Source organism: Lontra canadensis, unplaced genomic scaffold, assembly GCF_010015895.1.
Source record: "Lontra canadensis isolate GAN:19392208 unplaced genomic scaffold, GSC_riverotter_1.0 scaffold34, whole genome shotgun sequence".
Classification (NCBI taxonomy): domain Eukaryota; kingdom Metazoa; phylum Chordata; class Mammalia; order Carnivora; family Mustelidae; genus Lontra; species Lontra canadensis.
Window position 1 is genome coordinate 14,683,235 of NW_022631028.1, and position 23,664 is coordinate 14,706,898.

Below are 23,664 nucleotides of genomic sequence, written 5' to 3' on the forward strand. Positions count from 1 at the left end.
GGTTGCATCCTGAAGGGGTAAAGAAGAGCCACGCAACATGTCCCAGAGGAGCCCGGACTTCCTATTATGTTTATTAATCATCTTGATGAAAATGGAAAGTCTGCATTGATTAAATTCACTAATGATCCTAAACTGAGCAGGGGAGTAAATTCCAGAAACGATGGATTTGTAAGGTGAGTGGTAATATTAATCAGCTCATCTTATGAAAAGGGTGGCAGTAAATGAAATGGGATTTGCCATAGATAATGGCAGTGAGGTATACCTGGGGGGGAATTATAATGAGGCTAGTTCTGAACTAGGAAGCTGTTATTTGGGAAATAATAACGGGAGGAAAGCTCTAAAGTGGAGAGTGAATAATAAATTAAAAACAAGCTTAAAATAAATTCTCATTATGGATCACAATTTCACTCTCAGCACTTCTGTGGTGGGCTGAGGGAGTGCAGAAGAATCTTGGGGTGCAGCTTTCACATTTTGAAGTGAAGGAACTGGGAACTGGGACCCAGCGAGGTTAGGCACAGGTCACTAGTCAGGGGTGGCAAACCCAGGCACGATCATCACCATTCTGTACCCTGCCAGGGTAACAAGAGATCGGCACTCCTAAGACCTACATGTAGCCTGAGAATCCCTCTCAGCACAGCACATGAAGCCAGCCCTGATCCCTTGGCTGGTGAGGTGTTATCTTCTGCCATCAAACACTTGGGTCAGAGAACTAGACATTGACAGAGTCATGGCTGAAACCCAGATTTCCTGATCTGTCGCTTTCGCTCTGTAAGTTCTAAACTGTCTATGGTCAACACTGACCTGAACTTCATGATTTAAACACTCAGAAAGCAGAACCGGCGTCTTAGCTAGGGTTCTCATCTTGGTTTCTACTGTGTTGGTTTGAAGTCCTTGGACAGCATGGAAAAAAAAAAATCTCTGAAGCTCTATGTGCAGTAATGTTCGGGAGACATTCAGAAATATCAATAATTCAGAGCCAATGAGTTTTGTGCCCTTGGAGAATAACGTAGACTTAAAAAAAAGTGACCAAATATAAGTAATGAAAATTAAGCTTCTATCACAGGCATTTGATAAGAAGAATAATCTTGTTAAAAATTTCCTGGGACTGATTAATGTTCTGTTTTGCTCTTGGCAAGCGAAGTGAATCGACTTTGTGCAGAAGAAGCAGTGTGGAGGGAGGTTGTGTGTGTGCTGGGTCTGTGGAGCCAGGTGGGGGCATCAGCCTGGGGAGGAGAAGAGGCTGGGAAGACTGACCTTGGCACAGCTGGGAAGTAGGTGCACTTTGCCCGATCTTTGTTCCTTTTATCCTTCTTTCTTGTCCCTCTTCCCAGGAAGACTTGTGCTGCTCCTCTGAGTTCCAGTGGGGGAATATGGGGGCCATCCCTTAAGGGTGGGCTGATTGTGTGTCACACAACTCTAGGGGATGCCCTTCCCCTTTGCAAACTCTGCAACTCTGCATGGCCAGCCCCCCTGCAGACTCATAGTCCCTCTGCAGTTCTTAGGCCTTTTCTCACCTCACCCAACCTTCTTTGGAAATCTACCTGATACGTGTCTAATCTGACTCACATCCACATAATCTAATGGGTCACTGCCCACGAATTTCCTGAAGACCCACCCATTAGCCTAAGTGAATGACTTAAGTGGAAACTTTTACAACGGGCCTGAAAGAAAGCTCTCCTTAAGTACACTCTTCAAATGATCAATGAATACCCCATAGGATGAGTGAGAAATAACATTCACATGCTTGACCAGCCATAAGCACACAGTTAGCTCCCAGGATCTCATCATTGTTTAATTTGTTCAGCACTTTGCGGCTTGCCATCGTCCTGTCACCCCGTGGCCTTCCACAGGGAGCTCTGCCTCTTCACGTCTACCACTCACTGGGCATACAGAGTTAAGCAAATTGCCCAAACTTGCAAAGCTACTTTCTCATCTGCAAAATAGGTTTGTTGGTAAGATTCACGGAGGTAATGGGCGTAAAGCATAGAGCAGTGTTTGGCAAACAGCCATCCATAAATGTCACCTATGATCATTGTTTTTTATTTCATGGTACCCTGTGAGGCAGTGAGGTGGACATTATGTGTTTTGTCCAGGGAACCCAAGCAAAGTCAGAAGGGACTTTTTCCAAGGGCATGCAGTCATCACATAACACAGCTGGGTGTTACGTTCCTGCCATCTAGGTACAACTCCCGTGTTCCCTCCACTGTTCTGTGTTCTCATCGATCTCATGCAACACTGAACCACGTACATCCACGTCCTCAGGCTGCCTGGTGGCAGCACACACAAGAGTTAGGTTAGCCACTTTTTGACTGTCTACTTTGCCATGAAACACCTATGGAAACCCAGTACATCCAGGAAATGACAAACAGGCTGTGAATTTATTGTCTTGAAGGGGCAAGGCCACACCTCCAGGCTATGGGATCGCTGTCTGAAGCTGAGTGAGCATGGCAGGGGTCAAAAGGGCAGTAGGCTGACAGAAGATGAGGCATTTGGGTCTATGAACGAATGTGTACACTTTCCAGGATTATCGGTGTTAACCATGAGGAAGGTCGCTCACTTTAAAATAAACAAGAGACTCACCCACGTATACTGTTTGGCTCCACTCACTCCATAACCCCGTCTGTCTGCACACAGAGCTCACTGCTGCTCTCACTTGAATGGAATACTTAGAAATATCATCAGTTATCGAGATGAATGTATTCGTTGTCATTTTTTCTGTCTAAATGGGGAAAAAAAGAGCGTTATAAGAATCTCTGGACGTGTAATTTAAGTCATGTCAGCTATCAGAATAGAAGGTTGTACCTAAGTGACATGACTCACTGTTACTTGATCCATTGAAAATCAATAGGACATGCACTGATTCGTTTATTCTATAAAGTTTTAGTTTGAATGTGTTGGCAGCTACCCTTTGGGGTAAGCAATCTTGTAACCAAAATAAAGAAAAAATCAATGGTAACATCTAGATGATATGTGTGGGTCTAGTGATGTTTCCTGATGAACAGACTGGAGTGGCCAGTAGAACGCATAATCCCCCCTCATCTTGTCCCGCCATATTCTGTAGTCATATTACTAGACAGTATCACTTGATTTTCATGCTCTTCAGCAAGCATCAGCAAACCACAGCGTGTGGGCCCGTCCGGCCTGCTGCCTCTTTTTGTAGGGCCTATAAGCTATGGATGGTTACTGTATCTCTCAATGATGGAAAAATCTCAAAAGAGTATCTCATGACACATGAAACTGAAATTTCAGTATCCACAGGTAAAGCTTTACTGGAACACGCCCGTGCCTATTTGTTTACATATGTTTCCTAGGGCTGTCTCTGTTCCCCAGCGGTAGAGCTGAATAATGGTGATAGAAACCATACAGCTTGCTAAGCCTAAAATATCTGGCCATTTACAAAAAAAAAAAAAAAGAAAGAAAAAGAAGAAGAAGAAGTTGTTTGCCATTCTCCAATGTGTAGGAATGTCTCAAGCTGAAGCCATCGGGTGGGCACCGTGATAGAGAAGAGAAAAGAGCAGAGTCCTTGAATCTAGGAAGGGCTGAGTTTGAACCCTTCACTCCAAACTACCTGCAAGGCAAATTCCTTGACCTGAGCCTCTATTTTCTCATCCATAAAATGGGAATAACAACACCCAAGCATGAATTATTGAACTAAATGGAAGTACCTTTGTAATTCCAAGTTTAAGAACGTACTGGGTCAAATCCTATGAAAACTATGAATATTCAACCCATCTTTGATGAGCAAAAACAGCAATGTTAGTTAGTTGAATATAATAATAGGTGCTCAGTAAATGCTAGTTTGCCACAGGAGATTTGGGCCAACGTCTCCAGTGTGACAGCGAGGCTATTTTCTCACAAATGAGCCTTTCTCCATTCTTCTCTCTACTGCTCAGTGTCCACACCATTCAGCTAATCCTGTAGGCCCCACACCAGAGACGTATCCCTGACACCTGCATCATGCATTCTTCTGGTTGTGCCCCCTTGCTCCCCCACCCCACGACCACTACTTGACGTCTTTTGTGATCTTTGGCTTGGCCCATTGCCAGAACCACTAACCCCACATGCCTGTGTCCATGTGCCCCCTCCAAGCACGTCCAGCTTTCATGCTGCTACCACTTTTATTCTTTGATTTTGCAGATGCAGCCGCAGTTCTGTACTGAATCGAATTCTAGAGTAGCTTTCAGTGCCTCTGGCAGTGGATTTAAAAGGAGAAACCAGGGGCGCCTGGGTGGCTCAGTGGGTTAAGCCTCTGCCTTTGGCTCAGGTCATGATCCTAGGGTCCTGGGATCAAGCCCCACATAGGGCTCTCTGCTTGGCAGGGAGCCTGCTTCCTCCTCTCTCCTCTCTCTCTGCCTGCCTCTCTGCCTGCTTGTGATCTCTGTCAAATAAATAAATAAAATCTTTAAAAATATATAAATAAATAAATAAATAAATAAAAGGAGAAACCCCTTTTTTTTTTTTCCTTTCCTTTTAAATCTCAGTCACTCTGGGAAAAGTCCCAGTGTAGGATCTAGACTTATTATCCCAAGGTTGGCTTTATGTCCAGACTGACTCAGTTATGGCCACTTGGCTGAAGGAGCCATGCTCTCTTACGCCTTCTGCCTAGACCCCCCTCCACTCCAAGAGCACTTGGCAGACTGCTGGGGGCCAGAAGCTATTTATTTCTGAGCCTCAGTGAGGGAAACACAGAAATTGAGAGGACAGCTTCAAAGCTGTTGTAGCGATTTGACATGGCCCCAACATCCAAGCCCATGCTTGCTGGGCTTCTCTCTGGGTATATTTGATTTTTCTAGCCTTTCCTTTTTACTGTATTTTACAAAAGAACAATTGGAAATTGAGTTAGAAGTCTAATGAAAAATTAGAAATTAGAGGGATGTCCATTATCACCACTGATATTCAACATAGTACTAGAAGTCCTAGCCTCAGCAATCAGACAACAAAAGGAAATTAAAGGCATCAATATCGGCAAAGAAGAAGTCAAACTATCACTCTTCGCAGATGATATGATACTATATGTGGAAAACCCAAAAGACTCCACTCCAAAACTGCTTGAACTTGTACAGGAATTCAGTAAAGTGTCAGGATGTAAAATCAATGCACAGAAATCAGTTGCATTTCTCTACACGAACAACAAGACAGAGGAAAGAGAAATTAAGGAGTCAATCCCATTTACACTTGCACCCAAAACTATAAGATACCTAGGAATAAACCTAACCAAAGAGGCTAAGAATCTATACTCAGAAAACTATAAAGTACTCATGAAAGAAATTGAGGAAGACACAAAGAAATGGAAAAATGTTCCAAGCTCCTGGATTGGAAGAATAAATATTGTGAAATTGCTACCTAAAGCAATCTACACATTTAATGCAATTCCTATCAAAGTACCATCCATTTTTTTCAAAGAAATTGAACAAATAATCCTAAAATTTATATGGAACCAGAAAAGACCTCGAATAGCCAAAGGAATATTGAAAAAAAAAGCCAAAGTTGGTGGCATCACAATCCCGGACTTCAAGCTCTATTACAAAGCTGTCATCATCAAGACAGCATGGTACTGGCACAAAAACAGACACATAGATCAATGGAACAGAATAGAGAGCCCAGAAATAGACCCTCAACTCTATGGTCAACTAATCTTCGACAAAGCAGGAAAGAATGTCCAATGGAAAAAAGACAGCCTCTTCAATAAATGGTGTTGGGAAAATTGGACAGCCACATGCAGAAAAATGAAATTGGATCATTTCCTTACACCACACATGAAAATAGACTCAAAATGGATGAAGGACCTCAATGTGAGAAAGGAATCCATCAAAATCCTTGAGGAGAACACAGGCAGCAACCTCTTCGACCTCAGCTGCAGCAACATCCTCCTAGGAACATCGCCAAAGGCAAGGGAAGCAAGGGCAAAAATGAACTATTGGGATTTTATCAAGATCAAAAGCTTTTGCACAGCCAAGGAAACAGTTAACAAAACCAAAAGACAACTGACAGAATGGGAGAAGATATTTGCAAATGACATATCAGATAAAGGGCTAGTGTCCAAAATCTGTAAAGAACTTAGCAAACTCAACACCAAAGAACAAATAATCCAATCAAGAAATGGGCAGAAGACACGAACAGACATTTCTGCAAAGAAGACATCCAGATGGCCAACAGACACATGAAAAAGTGCTCCATATCACTCGGCATCAGGGAAATACAAATCAAAACCACAATGAGATACCACCTCACACCAGTCAGAATGGCTAAAATTAACAAGTCAGGAAATGACAGATGCTGGCGAGGATGTGGAGAAAGGGGAACCCTCCTCCACTGTTGGTGGGAATGCAAGCTGGTGCAACCACTCTGGAAAACAGCTTGGAGGTTCCTCAAAATGTTGAAAATAGAACTACCCTATGACCCAGCAATTGCACTGCTGGGTATTTACCCTAAAGATACAAATGTAGTGATCCGAAGGGGCACGTGCACCCGAAAGTTTATAGCAGCAATGTCTACAATAGCCAAACTATGGAAAGAACCTAGATGTCCATCACAGACGAATGGATAAAGAAGATGTGGTATATATACACAATGGAATACTATGCAGCCATCAAAAGAAATGAAATCTTGCCATTTGCGACGACGTGGATGAAACTAGAGGGTATCATGCTTAGTGAAATAAGTCAATCGGAGAAAGACAACTATCATATGATCTGCCTGATATGAGGGAGAGGAGATGCAACATGGGGGGTTAAGGGGGTAGGAGAAGAGTAAATGAAACAAGATGGGATTGGGAGGGAGACAAACCATAAGTGACTCTTAATCTCATAAAACAAACTGAGGGTTGATGGGGGGAGGGGGGTTGGGAGGGGGGGTGGGGTTATGGACATTGGGGAGGGTATGTGCTATGGTGAGTGCTGTGAAATGTGTAAACCTGGCGATTCACAGACCTGTACCCCTGGGGATAAAAATATATGTTTAAAAAAATAAAACTAATTAAAAAAATTAGAAATTAGAATAGAATTTTTTTTAAAAAAAGAAAGCCAGTCTTTCAGCATCGGTATTTTGGGAAGTGCTGGTTACAGAAGTGGGTCTCCTCTGCTCACCATGCATGTTTCTACTCCCCTTTTCTGATTTTGCCCAATTGGCCCTCAGTAGGGGGTAGCTTGGCCTACCCCCTGTGCCTGCTAAACTAGGCCCCTTGATGGCAGAGACACTATCTTATCTTTATACTTCCCACACAGAAACCAATTTCTAAGTATTGGCTGAATCAAATTGGATGGAGTGGAATTTGCTTTGCCTACTATCAGTAAGAGGCCAGCAGTAATCCTAACTTCACTACGCTTTGCCAGTTTAGTGACTTTGGGCAAAGGGGCTTAATCTCTTGGCCTCACTTTCCTATGTAATGGGAATGAGGGTGACTTAATGGAGTTACTGGGAGGATGGAATAAATTAGCATAATAAGGCTTGACCCAGAGCTGATGCTTCCTCAACTCTGGCTTGCTTCTCAGTTCTTTGTCCCTTCAACTTTTTGTTCCTTAGTGCTAACAAGTATATTTCAGTTGCAGTGAAAGACAGAAAACATAATATTTACCATCTTAACTCTGGCAGTGAGTACATTCACCTTGTTGTGCAACCATTTCCAGCACTCTTGGACCCTCTGATACCGAAACTCTACTCACGAAAAACAGCCCCCACACCCCGCTCCTCCCAGCTCTTAGAAACCACCATTCTACTTTCTGTCTCTCTGCATTTGACTACCCTTGGTATCTCCTGTAAGTGCGGTCCTATAATATTTGTCTTGTTGTGACTGGTTTATTTCACTTAACATGGTGTCCTCAAGGTTCATCCAGGTTGTAGTATGTGTCTGAATCCCCTTTCCTTTTTAAGGTCGAACAATAGTGCATTGTACGGATAGACCACATTTTATTGATCTGTTCATCACTGGTAAGTGGACACTCGAGTTGTTTCCTCCTTTTGGTTGCTTTGAATAATGCAGCTATGAACATAGTTGTGCAAATTTCTCTTTGAGATGCTGCTTACTGTTGTTTTGGATGTATACCAAGAAGTGAAATTGTTGGATCCCACAATAATTCTATTTTTTATTTTTTGAGAAACCGCCATACTGTTTTCCATAGCAGCTGCAACATTTTATATTTGCACCAATAGTAGTGCTCATGAGTTGTTACCTGATCCTTGTGTTATTTTGAAACCAAAGTATGTCCTTTCAACACAGAATGTCAGTAAAGTTTGGTTTATTTTTACAAAACTTGTGTAGATACAAGTTACCTTTGCCCTTGTTAGTTCCAAGTTATAAGCACAGCTGTCACTGAATAGAATTTTTAAAATGTTTCTAAGAGAATGCTATAATCAGATATTGGAATAATCTGAAGAATTACCTGAAAATAATTTTTCCTTGCGTTGTAAATCTTCACTTCATATTCAAAGCAGTGAATTGGAAAGGCAGAAATGGGTTTCTCCCACTGAATAGAAAGATGGGTTCCTTCAATCTCTGCTGTGACATTCACGGGAGGATTAATTCGATCTAGGTTAGAGAATGAAAGGCCAGTGGTCTGGGCTGATAAATTCAATCCACTCATACTCCTCAAGGCATTTCTAAGATACAATCCTCTCAAGTACCTACCCTTGGGATTTAGCTGACTGATCTCCAAGCCCCAAGACCCCAGTGGCTCACTGATGACTCCTATTTTGTAGTGCTGAAGAGATTTCTACTGGAATCTTAAAGGATTCCTATTCCAAATGCCATTGAATGGTGGGGTCCCTTTCCCCTTCAGCTCACTGCAAGATCCACCTCACTATCCCTGTTTCTCCTGCAGGACCAGACTGGTCAACCTCATCCTGGAGAGAAACTGCTCTGGAGCTTTCCCCTGAGCCCTGCCTCTGCTGAGCCAGGTGTGTGACCCTGGCTAGTAATTTCCTCATTCTGAGCTTCAGTTTTGTTTCATTTTGTTTTGTTTGCCTTCTTTCAAGTTTGTTTGGGGGATGGAGTGGGAAGTTTCAACTTTCTCTTGCATAAAAAGAATGGATTGCACCACATTTGTCTTAATTTACAACTCTACAGTTCTCTTCCCTGACTTACCACTTGATTATCTTGTAGTGATGTGGGTGGAAATGATTTCTAAGTAAGTGTTCTTCTATTAGGTTATGTAACTTAGATCTCACAATTAATGAATCATAGAGGCAAGCTAAGAATGGGACCTGTTGGTTCCAGAGCCTGCCATTCCCTAAGCAAATAAAAATGTAATCAAGAATGTATTTCTTTTAGTAATATGAGGAATTCATCTCAAAGAAATGAAAATCATACAGGAAAAAGAATTCCTGTGGTCTGTGTCAGGTTGTGTCCATTTTCATATTAATATTGTTTCCTAGGTCCTCCTCAGCATTTTTTATTACCAGTTTTCAGGAAAGTGACATTTTTAGGTCATTTGAGAAATAGACTATTGAATAGAATTGCATAACCACTTTAGTGAGATGGTTCTTTAAAAGAAGTTCTATTTCATTTGATAAAGATTTAGATAAATCCTGTCCCTTTAAATAATATTTTATATATTTATAATTATGTATAATTACCAGGCACTGTGCTAAGCACTGTATGGTTATTAACATACTTAATTCTCACAAAAACCTTGCAGGAAGTATTAATTTCTCCCCATTTCTTTCTAATGAGAAGACTGAGGTACAGAGGAATGACCAGCTTGTCTATAGTCCCTCAGCTAATCAGCAGGGGAGACAGGATCCAAGCCCAGGCAGCCTGACTCCACAGCCCATGCCAGTAAATATGCCACGATTGAAATCTTGAGCATTAGTAATAAGAATGTGATGGGAAAGGCTTCTGACAAGTTTCATTAATATAAGTATCTAGGATGAAGGAGGCTATTTCTATTTTGAGAACAGAGCAAATGAAACCTTAATATGGTTAGATCTAAGAATCACATGTTGAACAAGACATTTTCAGATCACCCACAGGAGATAGACCAGAATGGCAAGGGATCCTAAGAGGAAAGCACAAGGAATTGGGAGTGGGAAGCCTGGGGAAGAGAAATCTCAGGATAAGAAAGCTGGCTGTCTTTGGCTAGCTCTAAGACCATCTTGGGATGGAGATGAGAATTATTTGGAGGTGGTACCAGTCCATCACAGGACCAATGCGCAAAAACATCGAGTCAGAGCTAAGAAAGGGCTGCTCCCTCCAGCAGTGAGTCACGTGTCTGGTTCAGTGATTCTCACGTGGTAGGGATTCTGTCCCCCATGGGACAGTTAGAAATACTGGGAAACATTTTGTTGTCACAGCTTGTGGGGGAGGATGCTGGTCTAGTAGGTAGAGACCAAGGATGTTGCTCAAAATCCTGCAAGGCACAGATCAGCTCCTGCGAGATAGTTACCCGACCAGGAATATTGGTGGTGCTGAGGTTGAGAAAGCTGGTCCCTGTGATTGTCAGTCAGGGGACAGAAGGTCACTTAGTATTGGAAAATTAGTCAAACTAGGTGATCTTGAGAATGCCATCTAATGCTGGGATTTGGTTATCTCAGCTCTGAGTTGAGTCTACCTTACCAATTGCATGCAGAGCAAACAGCTGATCAAAAGGCTTGATTGTGGCACATTGGCTAGAGCCATTAGCATGCACCGCCAGCAAGTCACTCCCTCTGCTTCTGATAAAAGTCCTTGGAAACCAGCATGCGATGTTTCTCTTCAGTGTGTCTTTCCTGTACTCCCGGCATTCTTCGGTCGAGGAACCATACCTAAATAGCAACACTCATAAGTGGTTAAGACGAGAGGAAAAAATGCATTTGCATAAGTAAAAATAGGTACTCACCTATAGTAGAGGAAATATTGGGTATCCTTGGGGGCATCCTTGCCAACGAGCCAGGTACAGTAAAGAGAAACTTGGTATGGCCTTAACGGATTAGAGTTATTTAATGTGGTCCTTGTAGTACACGTTAAATTCACAACTGAGGTTCCAGGAGACCCTGGATAGTCAATAAGAGGGTCAAAAATAAGAATAAAACATTGCCACGACAGCTCTTAAATTTTGTCCTTTCTCTGAAACTGTAGTGATTGGGAACATCTTACCATGAAAAAAAGTAATTGTTACTACAAGTTTTATAGAAACCTACTGGCAAAGGGCCAGATTACTAGGCGATGAAGCTAGGATTCCAAAGCCTGAGTTTCTGGCATTAAACTTTATGGCTACTTTGGGCTAAGGAGGTGTGCATGTGGGATTTCATATTTGTATGAAACTTTAAGAGCAGTGCAAGAGGTTGTCATTCAGGGCTTGGGGCCCAGGAACTTTGATATCCTAATGCCACATTTTTCATTCATTCATTCATTCATTCATTCATTCATTTATTTATTTATTTATTTATTTATTTATTTGACAGAGATCACAAGTAGGCAGAGAGGCAGGCAGAGAGAGAGAGGGAGAAGCTGGCTCGATCTCAGGACCCTGAGATCATGACCTGAGCCAAAGGCAGAGGCTTAACCCACTGAACCCCCCAGGAATGCCTAATGCCACATTTTTCTATAATGAGCTGTGACACCTTGAAGCCCACTCTCCCGGACCTCAGCTTTTCCAGCTGTAAACAGGAGAGTTGGCAGAGAAAGGTCTCCAGCACTGCTTTCCGTCCTAGAAATATGTGATTCATTAGGTCGCACCCAAATGGGTCCTGAATAACAGAGATTGCTGCTCCGAGGGAAGTGGGTGCTGGCAGCACTGAAAAAATAACAATACTTCCTCCTGCACCTGGGGGGCTCAGTGGGTTAAGCATCTGTCTTTGGCTCAGGTTATGATCCCAGGGTCCTGGGATGGAACCCCACGTCAGGCCCCCTGCTCAGTGGGGAGTCTGCTTCTCCCTCTCCCCACCCCTGCTCTTGCTCTCTCGCTGTCTCTGCTGCTATCTCTGTCTGTCTCAAATACCTAAAATATTTAAAAAACAAAAACAAAACATTCCCTTGGAGAGTCTATGCACACTAGTCTGTTGAAGTCAGCTTTACTGTGCAAAGATATTAAAGAATCATGCAATTTTTCACCAAACGCATTATGTTCACTTCACCCAGAATTTGTGAAGATTTGACTGGAAAGCCTTGTTTCTGTTTCATACCACATTGTCACCATGTTAACTAGGGCTCTCTTCTGAACACATGTGGTGAAACTGGCCTTGTGGATGCTCATAGGAGGGGGAAAAACACTTTGCACTGAGGGACAGGGAGGACCTCATCAAAGTGGGAGCCCTTAGATTGAGTCTCAAATGATAGAAGAGGTCTTTTTAGCTTAGTTTAAGTCAATTCTGTGATCATATTTATCACTGACAGCCAATGTAGTTCAAAGCAGAGAAGAAGACAGGCTCCTCTTGTCTGCAGAGAAGTTGGACAAAAGGGACACTAGCTACTTTGTGTTATTACCATGTACTGCCGGATAGGTTTTTTCTGTATATTCAAATACGACAAAGGTACATAGACTTAACGTGTATGCCTTGTACTCAGTGTGCTGTTGCACACCCAAATATAGTTTGGAGTCTCCTGTTATCTGTTTGTCTCCCACCTCTCTTCTAAGGAATTATTTGGTATGAATTAAGTTTGATTCAAGGGAGAGTTAATTTTTCATTCATGTCCCCATATGTTGGCATGCTCAGAGAATAATTAGAATTGAGGACATGTGATTCTGAGGTGGCCACACAGAGGTCTGTATTTGTGACCTTGTGTCTGTCTACCTTAGATTAGTCTCTGAACCTTGAATCGAGGCCATTGTGCATTGGCTGCTCCATGGTTTTTGCAGCATGTTCTCATGAGTGACAGAAAGATGTTCCCAGTGCCACTCTCCATCCTCGATACAACTCAGGGGTTGTGTAGCCATTGCATTTAGTGAGGTGACAAGATAATGGTTGGACGATTACCTGCGGGCCAGACGGGCCAAGACAGCTACTACTAGGAACACTCACATGACCTGGGACACAGTGATCCTTCTCTCTTTCCCATATGTGTGTGTGTGTGTGTGTGTGTGTGTATGTGTGTGTGTGGTTTTTCCAAGGGTTTAATCACAGGTATCACTGATTCTACATATCAGAAACCCCAGTTTTCCACAGAGGACAGTATAGACAGTGGCTGCTATCTATCCTCGTTCTTCGTGGTGGGTTGTTCAGTGTTGTGGCTTCTGTGAACCATCAGAAGCTTCCTTCAGTTTGCTGTGACACATCCTAGAGTGCAGAGCGGCATAGACAGCACAGGGGGGATCGCTCCATCTGGAAGGTTGTATTGCTTGCTCTCCCGGCCCAGTAAAGCATGAGACACCGTCCCTGCTGCCCTCCCACCCCAACGCTTATATCTAGAGGTGGCAGTGTATAAAGCTATTAATTTGTGAAAGATAGAGGCATATGTGCCAAGTGAGTAACATAGCCCATGAATGGGTTTTGAGGAGGAAGAGCCTTCTTCGGTGTATAGGATGAAAAATAAAAGGGCTTTATAAAGGAGGTCCAATTTGATTTGGGCTTTGAGGTATGGGAAGGATTCAGAAAAGTAGGCAGAGGGGAATCCAAGAAAGCAAAGTCTCTGAGGGAAGAAAAAGCTGCTCCAGAAGAGGGGGTGCGGGGGCAGAGTCCACGTCAGAAATCTGTCTGAGAAAAGCAGAGGAATCGTGTTGGGTATGGTTGGAAAATGTCTTACAGCCCAATTATGAGAGACCTCATTGGCCGTGATTTTGCTGATGACCCTGTGACGTGGGAGCAGGGAAGTGAGACGTGCAAGCTGTGTGCAGGGGCGCACCAGATGGAATGGGGTGGATTATGATTTAGGAGGAACTGCCGACTGACTATGGAAAAGAAAAGCCAATTACTTTTCCAGCTTTGCCTGATCTGCAAAGGAGGAATACAATGCGAGGCTGTTAGGCACCCGTCTTACCCAGTGGGGCTTTAAGCTCCGCAGAAACCCAGTTGCTTGCAAGGAGGGAGTGGCCATCCCACGGAATGGTCTGCACACTGGCTGAAAAGCCTTGATGAAGAACAGTTACGCGTTTGCTTTCAGTGTTTCTGGTTTCATACTAAAAATAAACCCCACAAGTCATGATACAGAAAAGGGAAAGAGCATTAAAAGAGCTATTTTAATCTGATAGGCATTTTCTTCCACTCTTTAAATGGCACGTAAATAAAAGGCAATGAACTAGTTCGGATAGAAAAAAAATTAAGCACGTGATTTCACAGGTACATATCTGCTTATCCCCAAACTCATCAGGTTAGGTAAATACATACAGCTTTTTATACACCATTCATACCTCAACAAAGTTGATTTTTAAAAAATGCACAAGTAAATAAATGACCCAATTCTAGCATTTGGGTGTTAAAAAAAAACCCAGTACAATAATATATAATGATTTAGCAGTGATAGATGAACACATTCCTATAAAAACAAACAAAATACTATGATTAGGGCTCACATTCACCTCAGCCATCTCTCTAGTCCCAGTCTCTTCCCCAGAGGGTACTTTCTAAAGGAAAATTCTCTAGAATTCCATATTGGAAGCAAAAACAGCTAATACTAGGGCACCTGGGTGGCTTAGTTGGTTAAGCCTCTGCCTTTGGCTCAGGTCATCATCTCAGGGTCCTGGGATCGAGCCCCATGTCAGACTCCCTGCTCAGTAGGGAGCCTCTTCACCTTCTCCCTCTGCTCCTCCTCTCCTGATTGTGCTTTCGCTCTCTTGCTCTCTCTCTCTCTCTCTCTCAAATAAACAAAATCTTAAAAAAAAAAAAAAAGCTAATACTAATTGCATCTTCCTTCATCTTATTTTACTACACATGTCCTAAGTATTGGGTGCTTTAACATAATCCCTTCTGTGGGGTACGGCAAAGCCCTGTCTCTGAGATGTGTAGTGACCGGCCCAAGGTTGCCAAGGCAGGAAGTGGTGGACCCTGGATTTGAACTTTGCTTCTCTGGCTAGGTCTCCTCCAGCCACTTCCCATTTTACTCCACTGCTCTCTTCCCTATCTTTTTCTCTTTGCCTGTTTTCAAGTATCAAATCTGTTTTACCTTCACATTCACTACACTTGCTTTTCTTGGTGAAAGAATCGGGGCAAAGTTAGAATGTTTGTGCTGCTGTGGAATGCCTAGCAACACGCATGGCAATAGTTCACTGTCATTTCAACAGGCACCCTACTCTACTGAGAGTCTAACGGAAAACCCTTGAGTCCATATTTTTGAGGGGGGAGGAGGGTGACTTAAAAGTTCATTCGCTGGGGAAAAAGCAGTCAGTGTTAAAATGGACTCTGAATAAAGACGACTGTCAGAATAAATACTTACATCTTCTTCTTGCGGAGCATTTATTCTCACGTGATAGCCTAGCTCCACATTCTCTGGCTCTTGATCAGGATTTGGTTCCCAGCGCAAAAGAACTTGGGCTAGACCAATAACGTTGATGGTGAAATTGGTAGGTGGGAGAAGTAAAGCTGTTGGTGAAAAGGAGCCACGTGATCCTCGATTGTATGGAGGTAGCACTTTTAAATTTCCCAAGACCTTCAGGGTGTAGTATAGGATTTTATGAGTATTAGAATGTATAAGATGGAAATAATTTTGGAAAAACAGTTGCTTAAAACTGCTTTTAATTCATTATCTTTCCAACTTTGCCAGGTATTTCCCTGTAGCATATGCAGGTTTTTTTTTTAAACTGAAATATGAATACTTTAATATATCATTTCTTGTAAATATAGTCTTCAAGCTGAGGGCCATTATCTATAAATCAGCTGGAAAAACTTACTGGTTTGTGGCTAGAATTTGCTTTAATGACATGGAAGGAAATAGGATAGAAAATATCAGGGTATATGACATATAATGACTATGTTTCATAAACTTCTTTTTTCTACTACATCAATGTACTTCAATATTTGTATTTGCACTGGTTCTTGAAGTAAAATTAATTTATTTCTCATTATGATTCAAAGTCAAAACAATTTATGAGCAAAACTACTTAGACCTTAATAGAAAAGAGGGTGTTTTCTTTGAACCACTGTTTTCAAAATAAAAACTTTCCTTTAAATTACAAAATCAATGCCTGATCATTGTAGGAATTTTGGAAAGCACAGGTGAGCAAAAAGAAAAAGAAAAATTACCTCTAATTCTGCAACGGAGAATAGTGTTAATATGTGATACATTCATTATTTTCTGTCCTTGGCATATGTTGCTACAACTTTTTAAATTGCTTCCTAAAACTAGGACAATATTGTACACACTATTAGGAAACTGAATTTTATTCACTTACTACTTGGTCGGATATTTCCATTGACCTTTAATTTTGAATAGCCTTGTACAACTCTGCATCCATACCTGCCACATATAGGGCTTGTAGGGCTTTGTCTATAAAACACTGTCCATTATGGTAGCCACTGGCCGTATATGGTTATTTAAATGTGAGTTAAACCAAATGTTCCTTACCTTAGTTGCATGAGCCATATTTCAAGCACTCTGTGTTGCTTACGTGTAGTGTCTTCTCCATTACAGAATGAGGATATAGAATAGTGTCCTTATCATAGAAAGTTCTCTTAGACAACACTACATACAGACCATGTGATAATTTTCTTTTTTTAGACTCTGTCCTTATACCAAATCCATAGATTAACAAGTTTCTGAACCAAAACATAGTGGAAGTTTTTTATTCTTTGGTTGTGAGGACTCGTAACCAACCCCTTGCTTGCATGGGAAGCCATTCCACACATGGGCTCCAGCTCCATTCCACAGAGCCCATGCGCCCACACTCCGAATATGATTCCCCATTGTCATCAAATGTGCATTCCAGCCAACTTCGTTTTCTTCAAGTACTAGTGTGTTTAAAGAGTTTGGATTCTGATAAGAATAAATATTCTTCTTTTAACAATCCATACATAGTTTTCAAATTGAGGGATTTTTTTAAGAGAAAAAAATAAGGCTATCATTTTTTGTTTTATATATATATATATATATATATATATATATATATATATATTTTTTTTTTTTTAAAGAAACACTTCTGAATTTAATAGGTGGTACCTACATTTTTTATCAGGAAGTGAGTCTGCTCTCAGTATCACCATAGCCCACAACAGAATCAGTAATGCAGATGCCATGATAATCCCATCCTACAGAAAACAGAAGGATGAAGATCCAAATCACCACCAGATGCCATTTTTAAGAGAAACTGGAAGCTACCTTTTACTGTAAAATGTAGAACTTTTCCCATTTAACATTATGAACTATCTATTATGTGCTAAAAATACAAATATGAACAAATCTTGGGTTTTGTCTTTAAAAAGTGGATCCATAGTCTGAAGGGCAGGATGAAATGTAAATGAATAATTGTAGTCCAGTTAAACACTGTTGCAATAAAGGTGTGAATGGGACACAGTAAGAACCAAGAGATTTTTGAATTGACTCCAGAAGGATTAACTAGCGTTCTTTTTATTTTTCCCCCTAAAGATTTATTTATGTATTTTAGGGGGAAAAAGAGAGAACAGGGGAGAGGGATAGAGAAAAAGGGAGAGAGAGTTCCATGAGGACTTGGGCTAAGCACGGAGCCCAACAACGCAAGGCTCAATCTTATGACCCCAAGATCACAAGCTGACCAATCCCTCAACTGACTGAGCCACTCATGCGTCCCCTAACTAGAGCTCTTGTCACACAAAGGGGAAAGGCAGTCCTCGTGGAATCCACAGCAAGGGCAAAGCCAAAGAACAGAAATTAAGTGGGTGAGTTCGGGTACTGAGCAGGAGACCAGAGCAGATCTTTGAACAGTAAAAATTCTGGGAACTGTTAATCAGATAGCAAATTCTAATTTTAATTAACAAGTATTTAAATATGAGGCAACATGACAAGAAACTTTAAAACAATTTTAATGTGAGGAAGAGACACTATGTATCACAAAACTTGGAATAAATTTATGACACTTTGAGCTTTGGAGAGGTTAAATATTTTGATGAATCCAAATAGGGCCAGGCCCTAAAAGGAATTAAAAACACAGTTACAGGCCTAAAAAAAATAAACACCGTCTTGCTACCTACTTGAAACAACTGGACAATGAAACAGACTCTAGAGTTGTAACGTTGTGATAAATCAACATGGCAGCCTGGAAAGTGTGGGTGTTACATTAACATGTCAGCATCCTGTAGGACACGATGTCAAAGAAGGGAGTGGATGCCTTGTTGGGAATTGTCGATTAGAAATCTTGAGGGTTTCCTCTGGAGATACTGAAAGGCATTTTTCATATGGACTAGATTTTAAGGAACAAAGAATTTTAACAGCTTCCCAGTGTTGTGTGCTACCCTGGGTTTTACAAAGAACTGCTTTCATCTCTCATGCTTCCTTTTATTCCATGGGTGGCCCACATGGTTATTAGCCAATTGACAATGAAGAAAAAGAGTCTGAAAACGCAAATAATTTTCCAAAGATCAAACATCTAGTAGATAATGGAATTTAGATGTAATCTTGGATCTTCCAACAGCAAAGCCTATGCTCTGTACTAATTTAAATGACTTCCAAGAATTCAGTTTAAAAATTTATTTTAAAAAGGACACTTAGTTGGTTCAGTTGGAAGAGCATGTGACTCTTGGACTCAGGGTCATAAGTTTGAGTCCCACATTGGGTATAATGATTATGTAAAAATACAATATTTTTTAGAAAGTTTATTTAAAAGGACTGGTATTTGCAAATGTAATGGTGGCAGAACCACAGAAGATGACTTTTGGCTAAATGGAGAAAAAAGAAATTCTTTTTTTGTTAAATAAATATTTTATTTATTTATTTGACAGAGACATAGCGAGAGAGGGAACACAAGCAGGGGGAGTGGGAGAGGGAGAAGCAGGCTTCCTGCTGAGCAGGGAGCCTGATGCGGGGCTCCATCCCAGGACCCCAGGATCATGACATGAGCCGAAGGGAGACGCTTAAGGACTGAACCACCCAGGCGCCCGAATAAAGAAATTTTTAATTATTATTTTTGAGCTTACTATTTAATCAACTTATTACTTTACTTACTACTATCACTATTAACTTTGTAACGAAATTAGTAAAATATCTCAATATAGAACAAACAGCAATGTCATACAAATCATTCAATTTCTTTTTCAAATAGAGAATTGCTAATCAGAATTGTGCTACTTTTGATAAAAGTAATGTTCTCTTACTCTGATCTCACACTGTGTAGAAACAGGACTTTAAAAAATGACAAGGACAATAAAAGGTATTTTAATACTTAAAAATTTTTCAACAAGTAAGAATTTTAAGGAGTTACAGGGAAGCGTTAGTAATTTGTTGAGAAGCAAAGACACAAAAATAAAACTAAAAAAAAAAAAAACCTTTAACAAATAACAATAAAGACCGTTTCCTCTGCAAGGTAAGGTCACATCTTTGAAACGTCAGCATTTCCTGAAATGTTATATATGCACTAACTTTGCACTAATTGTCATTAAGAGGAATTCTAGGTCAGAAAAAAAAAATGCAAGATTGATATTCCCTAGCGACCTGTACTGACTGGCAAAGTGAATAGTACGTTATGACCAAACATGTATTTGTTCTTTGCAGTTAAGTAATTGAAAGATGAAACTGTTGAGTGTCTAAGTGGGGAGATAATTGAATATTTTACATAACCAAGCACCTTCCCCTAGAATTCATTACATATTCCAACATCGTAGCTGCTGAAAAATGGAATTACGTTTTATATTCAATCACTCAAAATTTTTCCGATGATGATTATTATTATTTTGGGGGGGCTATTAAACAGCCATACCCTTTTTTTTCTCATCTCATTGCGATATTTTCCATTCAAAAAGGTGACACAACAAAATTAGGTGTCCTACAGACAACACAAGACACTCAAATAGAAGTCAAAATATTAGTGAAAATGGCAATTTTTTTGTGAGCCAGCTAAATTCCCCCCAAGTCTGGGTATTACTGGAGCTTTGGCAGTTGACCCGGGTTTTCCGTAATCCTGTTCATTCTCTGTTCTGTTTTCTGAAATCTCCTCCAGCCTTTGTCCGTGATCCCTTATTATTTCTGGTCTCAGGCATAGCAATTACCACTGCTGGAAAAACAACCCAAATCTCTCCAGGCCATGTCTTTAATCCAAAGGCATATTGTTAAATAGATGTCAGCTGGGCAACCTTTCACTGTAGAAATATAAAGCTACCTCTCTAACTTAAAAAAATATACATCAAAATGACAATATGATCAACTACTTATGGCTACCGATTAAAATCCACCAGAAAGCTATCAAGTTGTTAAAATAACATTCAAATTAAGCAGAATGAAGCAAACTTGGACTTAATTACAATAATCACAAGTACAAACTCGGTCTTCTTAGAGATATCATAGGTTACTTGTTTCTGTGACATTTCACTGAGTTTACCTAAAATTCCTCGAGTGCCTTCTAAGAATCTGCCTTCTGATAAGTGTTCTATTGGAAATTTGGGAGAAAACAGGAGCACAACCTCTTGCACTACAGATGTTTGTAGAAAGTTGGGTAAAGTTTTGGCAATTGGCAATGGATTTCCCCAGTGTTCCTAAGAATTGGTCAAATTCTACAGAAGTTCAGACTTAAGAATACTTTCCCCTCTTTTTTTCTTCTCAACTTATTATTATTGTTTTTTTTTTTTTTTGCCTGGGGCATTTGTTTTATAACCAAAGTTGTATATGCAACCCTGTTTTTAGAGCATTTTTGAGTCACTTGTGGTGACATCTAATTCCAGACTCAACTTCAGTGCACAGAAATTGAAAAGCAACAGAGAGGATTCATGCTCTGTTAGGCTCTTAAAAGTAAAGAGTTTACTTTTTTACTTCCTCTTTTTTTCCCTGTACAGTGTAATCAGCAATAAAACTCATCTCTTGAGAGATGAAAAATAAATAACCCAAGGTGTACAATGCAAAGGACACATTTAACATTTAGGTATATTGCATTACCCCCCAAATGAAAACCCGTGCAGGCTTCCTAAAAATATAAATGAGTGATAAGGACTGCATATAATGCATGAAGTTTTTTTCTTCTTATTCTTGGATTTTGGCCAATTTTTTGAAATAGTCATAAAATATAAGTCATGGGTTCAAATTGTTGCCCTATACATTAATAAACAATCTTTAGCCAAGGTAGGAATGGTGCTCCATTGAGAAAATGAAGGAAGAAGGACTTTGCTGCTCATCTCCCAACAGTGGTTAAATATCTCCCAGCTAATGCCATGTGGTATGATTTGCCATCCCGCATCCGTGCTCCCCCACTCCTGGCCATACCTGCCTCTGGTGATCCTCTTGTTTCCAACAACCGTGCTCAATAGCAGAGGGCCAGGACTAGATCCATCCTGTCCATGCGTTTGGCTGCAGACCCAGCCCCTAGCACAACATCAGGCACAGGGCAGATGCTTAAAGTGCCTGGTCCTGTAAAGAATAGAGGCAAATTAATACTCTATCAAGTCAGTAGGCTAAAACCTAGCCTGGGGAAAAATAGATCAGAGCACAGGAGGCTGGGAGCATGTTAACAAGCCTGGTCCATTTCAGGGGCGGGGTGGGATGTGTGTGTGTGTGTGTGTGTGTGTGTGAGAGAGAGAGAGAGAGAGAGAGAGAGAGAGAGAGATACGTTTGGTACCTTGCCTAAAAATTTCCCCCAGTAGCATTTCATGTAATGAAAACAAATGAGGTGATTTGATTTCCAAATCTTTCTTTCATTTTGAAAGGCAAACTTTTAACAAAAAGCTACACACATTAATATATTTTTTAGTAACTACAAAAGAGAACACAACCTTTCATGCAAAATAAAAATTGTACCAAGTAATGAAATTTTTGGCATGATAAGCCGTTAAATTGAGTATTGAATACATTAATCAGTATGGCTATAAAAGCGGTCACTTTTCACTTGTTCATGAATGTTAGGCTCATGGGGTATTGAAGGATTTTTATTTTCCTTTTTTAAAAAAAATTTCATTCAATCTATTTCTCCTGTGTAAATAAGAATGTAAAAAAATTATGTTGCTTTGGGTAAATAATTAACAAAACCAAGTGAGATATTTTAGCTATTTTTGTTTTAGATACTTCAAATTATTGTACATCTTGTATCAAGTCAAACAATCTTGAAAAAAAAAAAATCCCCGAATCCCCAAGAGAGACAAAAAGCAGAATGACTTCAGTTAGATACAATGCAATCATCTCCTTTTTGCTGTTGTTCCTTAATGTGTAGCTTTCTTAACTCTGAAATGTCCTCACAAAGATATTTCATTAACTGCTATACCCTGTTTTCTAACCTCAGGTATTTTCTGAGAAATCTTGGCAGAGTCTATATTTTCCTTTTAATCCCTAAAGTGTCTGCAGCAGTGGAAAACCAGTCTCCCATATAAGGGTCAACAAAAACCGTAAGTGTCTTGTTAATATGACTCACCTGGCCACGGACTTAATCTCCTCAGTTACTTAGCTGAGTTATAAGGGCGCAAGAATAGAGTGCCATTCCCAGAATTGATATGAGCTGCCTGATAGACGTTTTATAGCACCATTATTAGTTCTGCCCCTGCTAATAATAGTTACAAGGGGTTTTGTTTCCCCTTTTTCTTTAAAAATTCACCATATTTTTAGAAATCATTATTTCCCCCTTTTCCTATCCTCCTTCCCCCCTTCCCCACGTACTGAGGTGGAGCACAGGGCGATCTTAGAGAAAAAAGGGCATTTGCTCACTTTGCGATGAATCAGCCTTGGATCCCCACTCAGTGAGAAGTGTGCCGGCCATGCCATCAGGAGCAGCTGCAAGGGCATTGAAAATGAATCTTCTTATCTCTGGGTGTACTTTTTGACTTAGAGGCGGTTCTTCTTCACTGTTTCATCATCACAGCTGTAATGGTTGCACACTCCCGGGCCGTTTGCTTTGCCATGGGGGTAAACATAGCTTCTCTGAGCACATTTCCAGGAGCCTTTGTAAGAGCAGTTATGGACCGAGCCTCAAGAGCAACCCCCGGAGGAATGAAGTGAAAGATCTCTCTTGTCCAGATAGCCACTATCTGATAACGGTCTCGTCTGCATTTTCATTCTCTTTCAAGAGGTTTGGCTCTCTGTTCAGGAGCTGAAAGTAACATTTACTCATGGGTGACAAGGTCAAGTGTTCTGTGGGTAGTCTCGAGCACTGTGTGTCTGCGTTCTTCATAGGCTTCATTCAGCCAAGGTACGCGTTGTGCCTCTGTCACCCACACAGCGCTGGGCACACGGGAGGACAAGCAGAATAGTTCTGTCTGTGTGCGGCGCGATAGCAGCACTTCTCAGACCTAAGAGAATGTCTTAGGCTTTTTCTTCTTCGCTAGCAGGCCCTGCACTGCAATACTTGTGTGTGCCAGGGGCAGGGGGAGTTTCTGAGTGTGATAAACTGCTGGCTAGCCCATCTAGGAGCTCAGTGTAGCCCGGCTCATTCTATACAGATTGTGACAGACGGTGGCAGCTGGGTCAGTGCCACAGCCCAGGACCTTGTTCCTCCTGTCAACTCCCAGATTCCAGCAGAAGAATACCTCCGCTGTCCTCGGGTTGCTCTAATTGAAGTAAACTGAGTTGCGTTTTTCCTTTGCTTTGTTCCATTTCTGTCTAGGAATTTTGAGGTGACTGACTAGCAAAGCTAATTTAAAAAAAATGGGGCCTAGGGTGTGGATGGATAAGAATAGCACTGATTAGGATGCCTGGGGTGGCTCAGTTGGTTAAGCGTCTGCCTT

At 41.0% G+C, this 23,664-nt stretch overlaps 1 protein-coding gene across 1 annotated transcript in view; it reads right to left on the reverse strand.

Annotated features, from left to right (window-relative positions):
* The window catches only part of IL5RA (interleukin 5 receptor subunit alpha), a 37,764-nt gene extending 15,017 nt beyond the window's left edge, over positions 1-22,747 (reverse strand). The window contains exons 1-9 of the mRNA XM_032867466.1: positions 22,649-22,747; positions 21,221-21,364; positions 17,004-17,088; positions 15,281-15,426; positions 13,889-14,027; positions 10,812-10,965; positions 10,550-10,737; positions 8,379-8,524; positions 2,581-2,719 (exon numbers count right to left, since the gene is read on the reverse strand). Coding sequence (XP_032723357.1) covers positions 2,581-2,719; positions 8,379-8,524; positions 10,550-10,737; positions 10,812-10,965; positions 13,889-14,027; positions 15,281-15,426; positions 17,004-17,076 — 985 coding nt within the window. The 5' untranslated portion in view covers positions 17,077-17,088; positions 21,221-21,364; positions 22,649-22,747. The remainder of the gene's footprint in view (positions 1-2,580; positions 2,720-8,378; positions 8,525-10,549; positions 10,738-10,811; positions 10,966-13,888; positions 14,028-15,280; positions 15,427-17,003; positions 17,089-21,220; positions 21,365-22,648) is intronic.
* Positions 22,748-23,664: the final 917 nt, after the last annotated feature.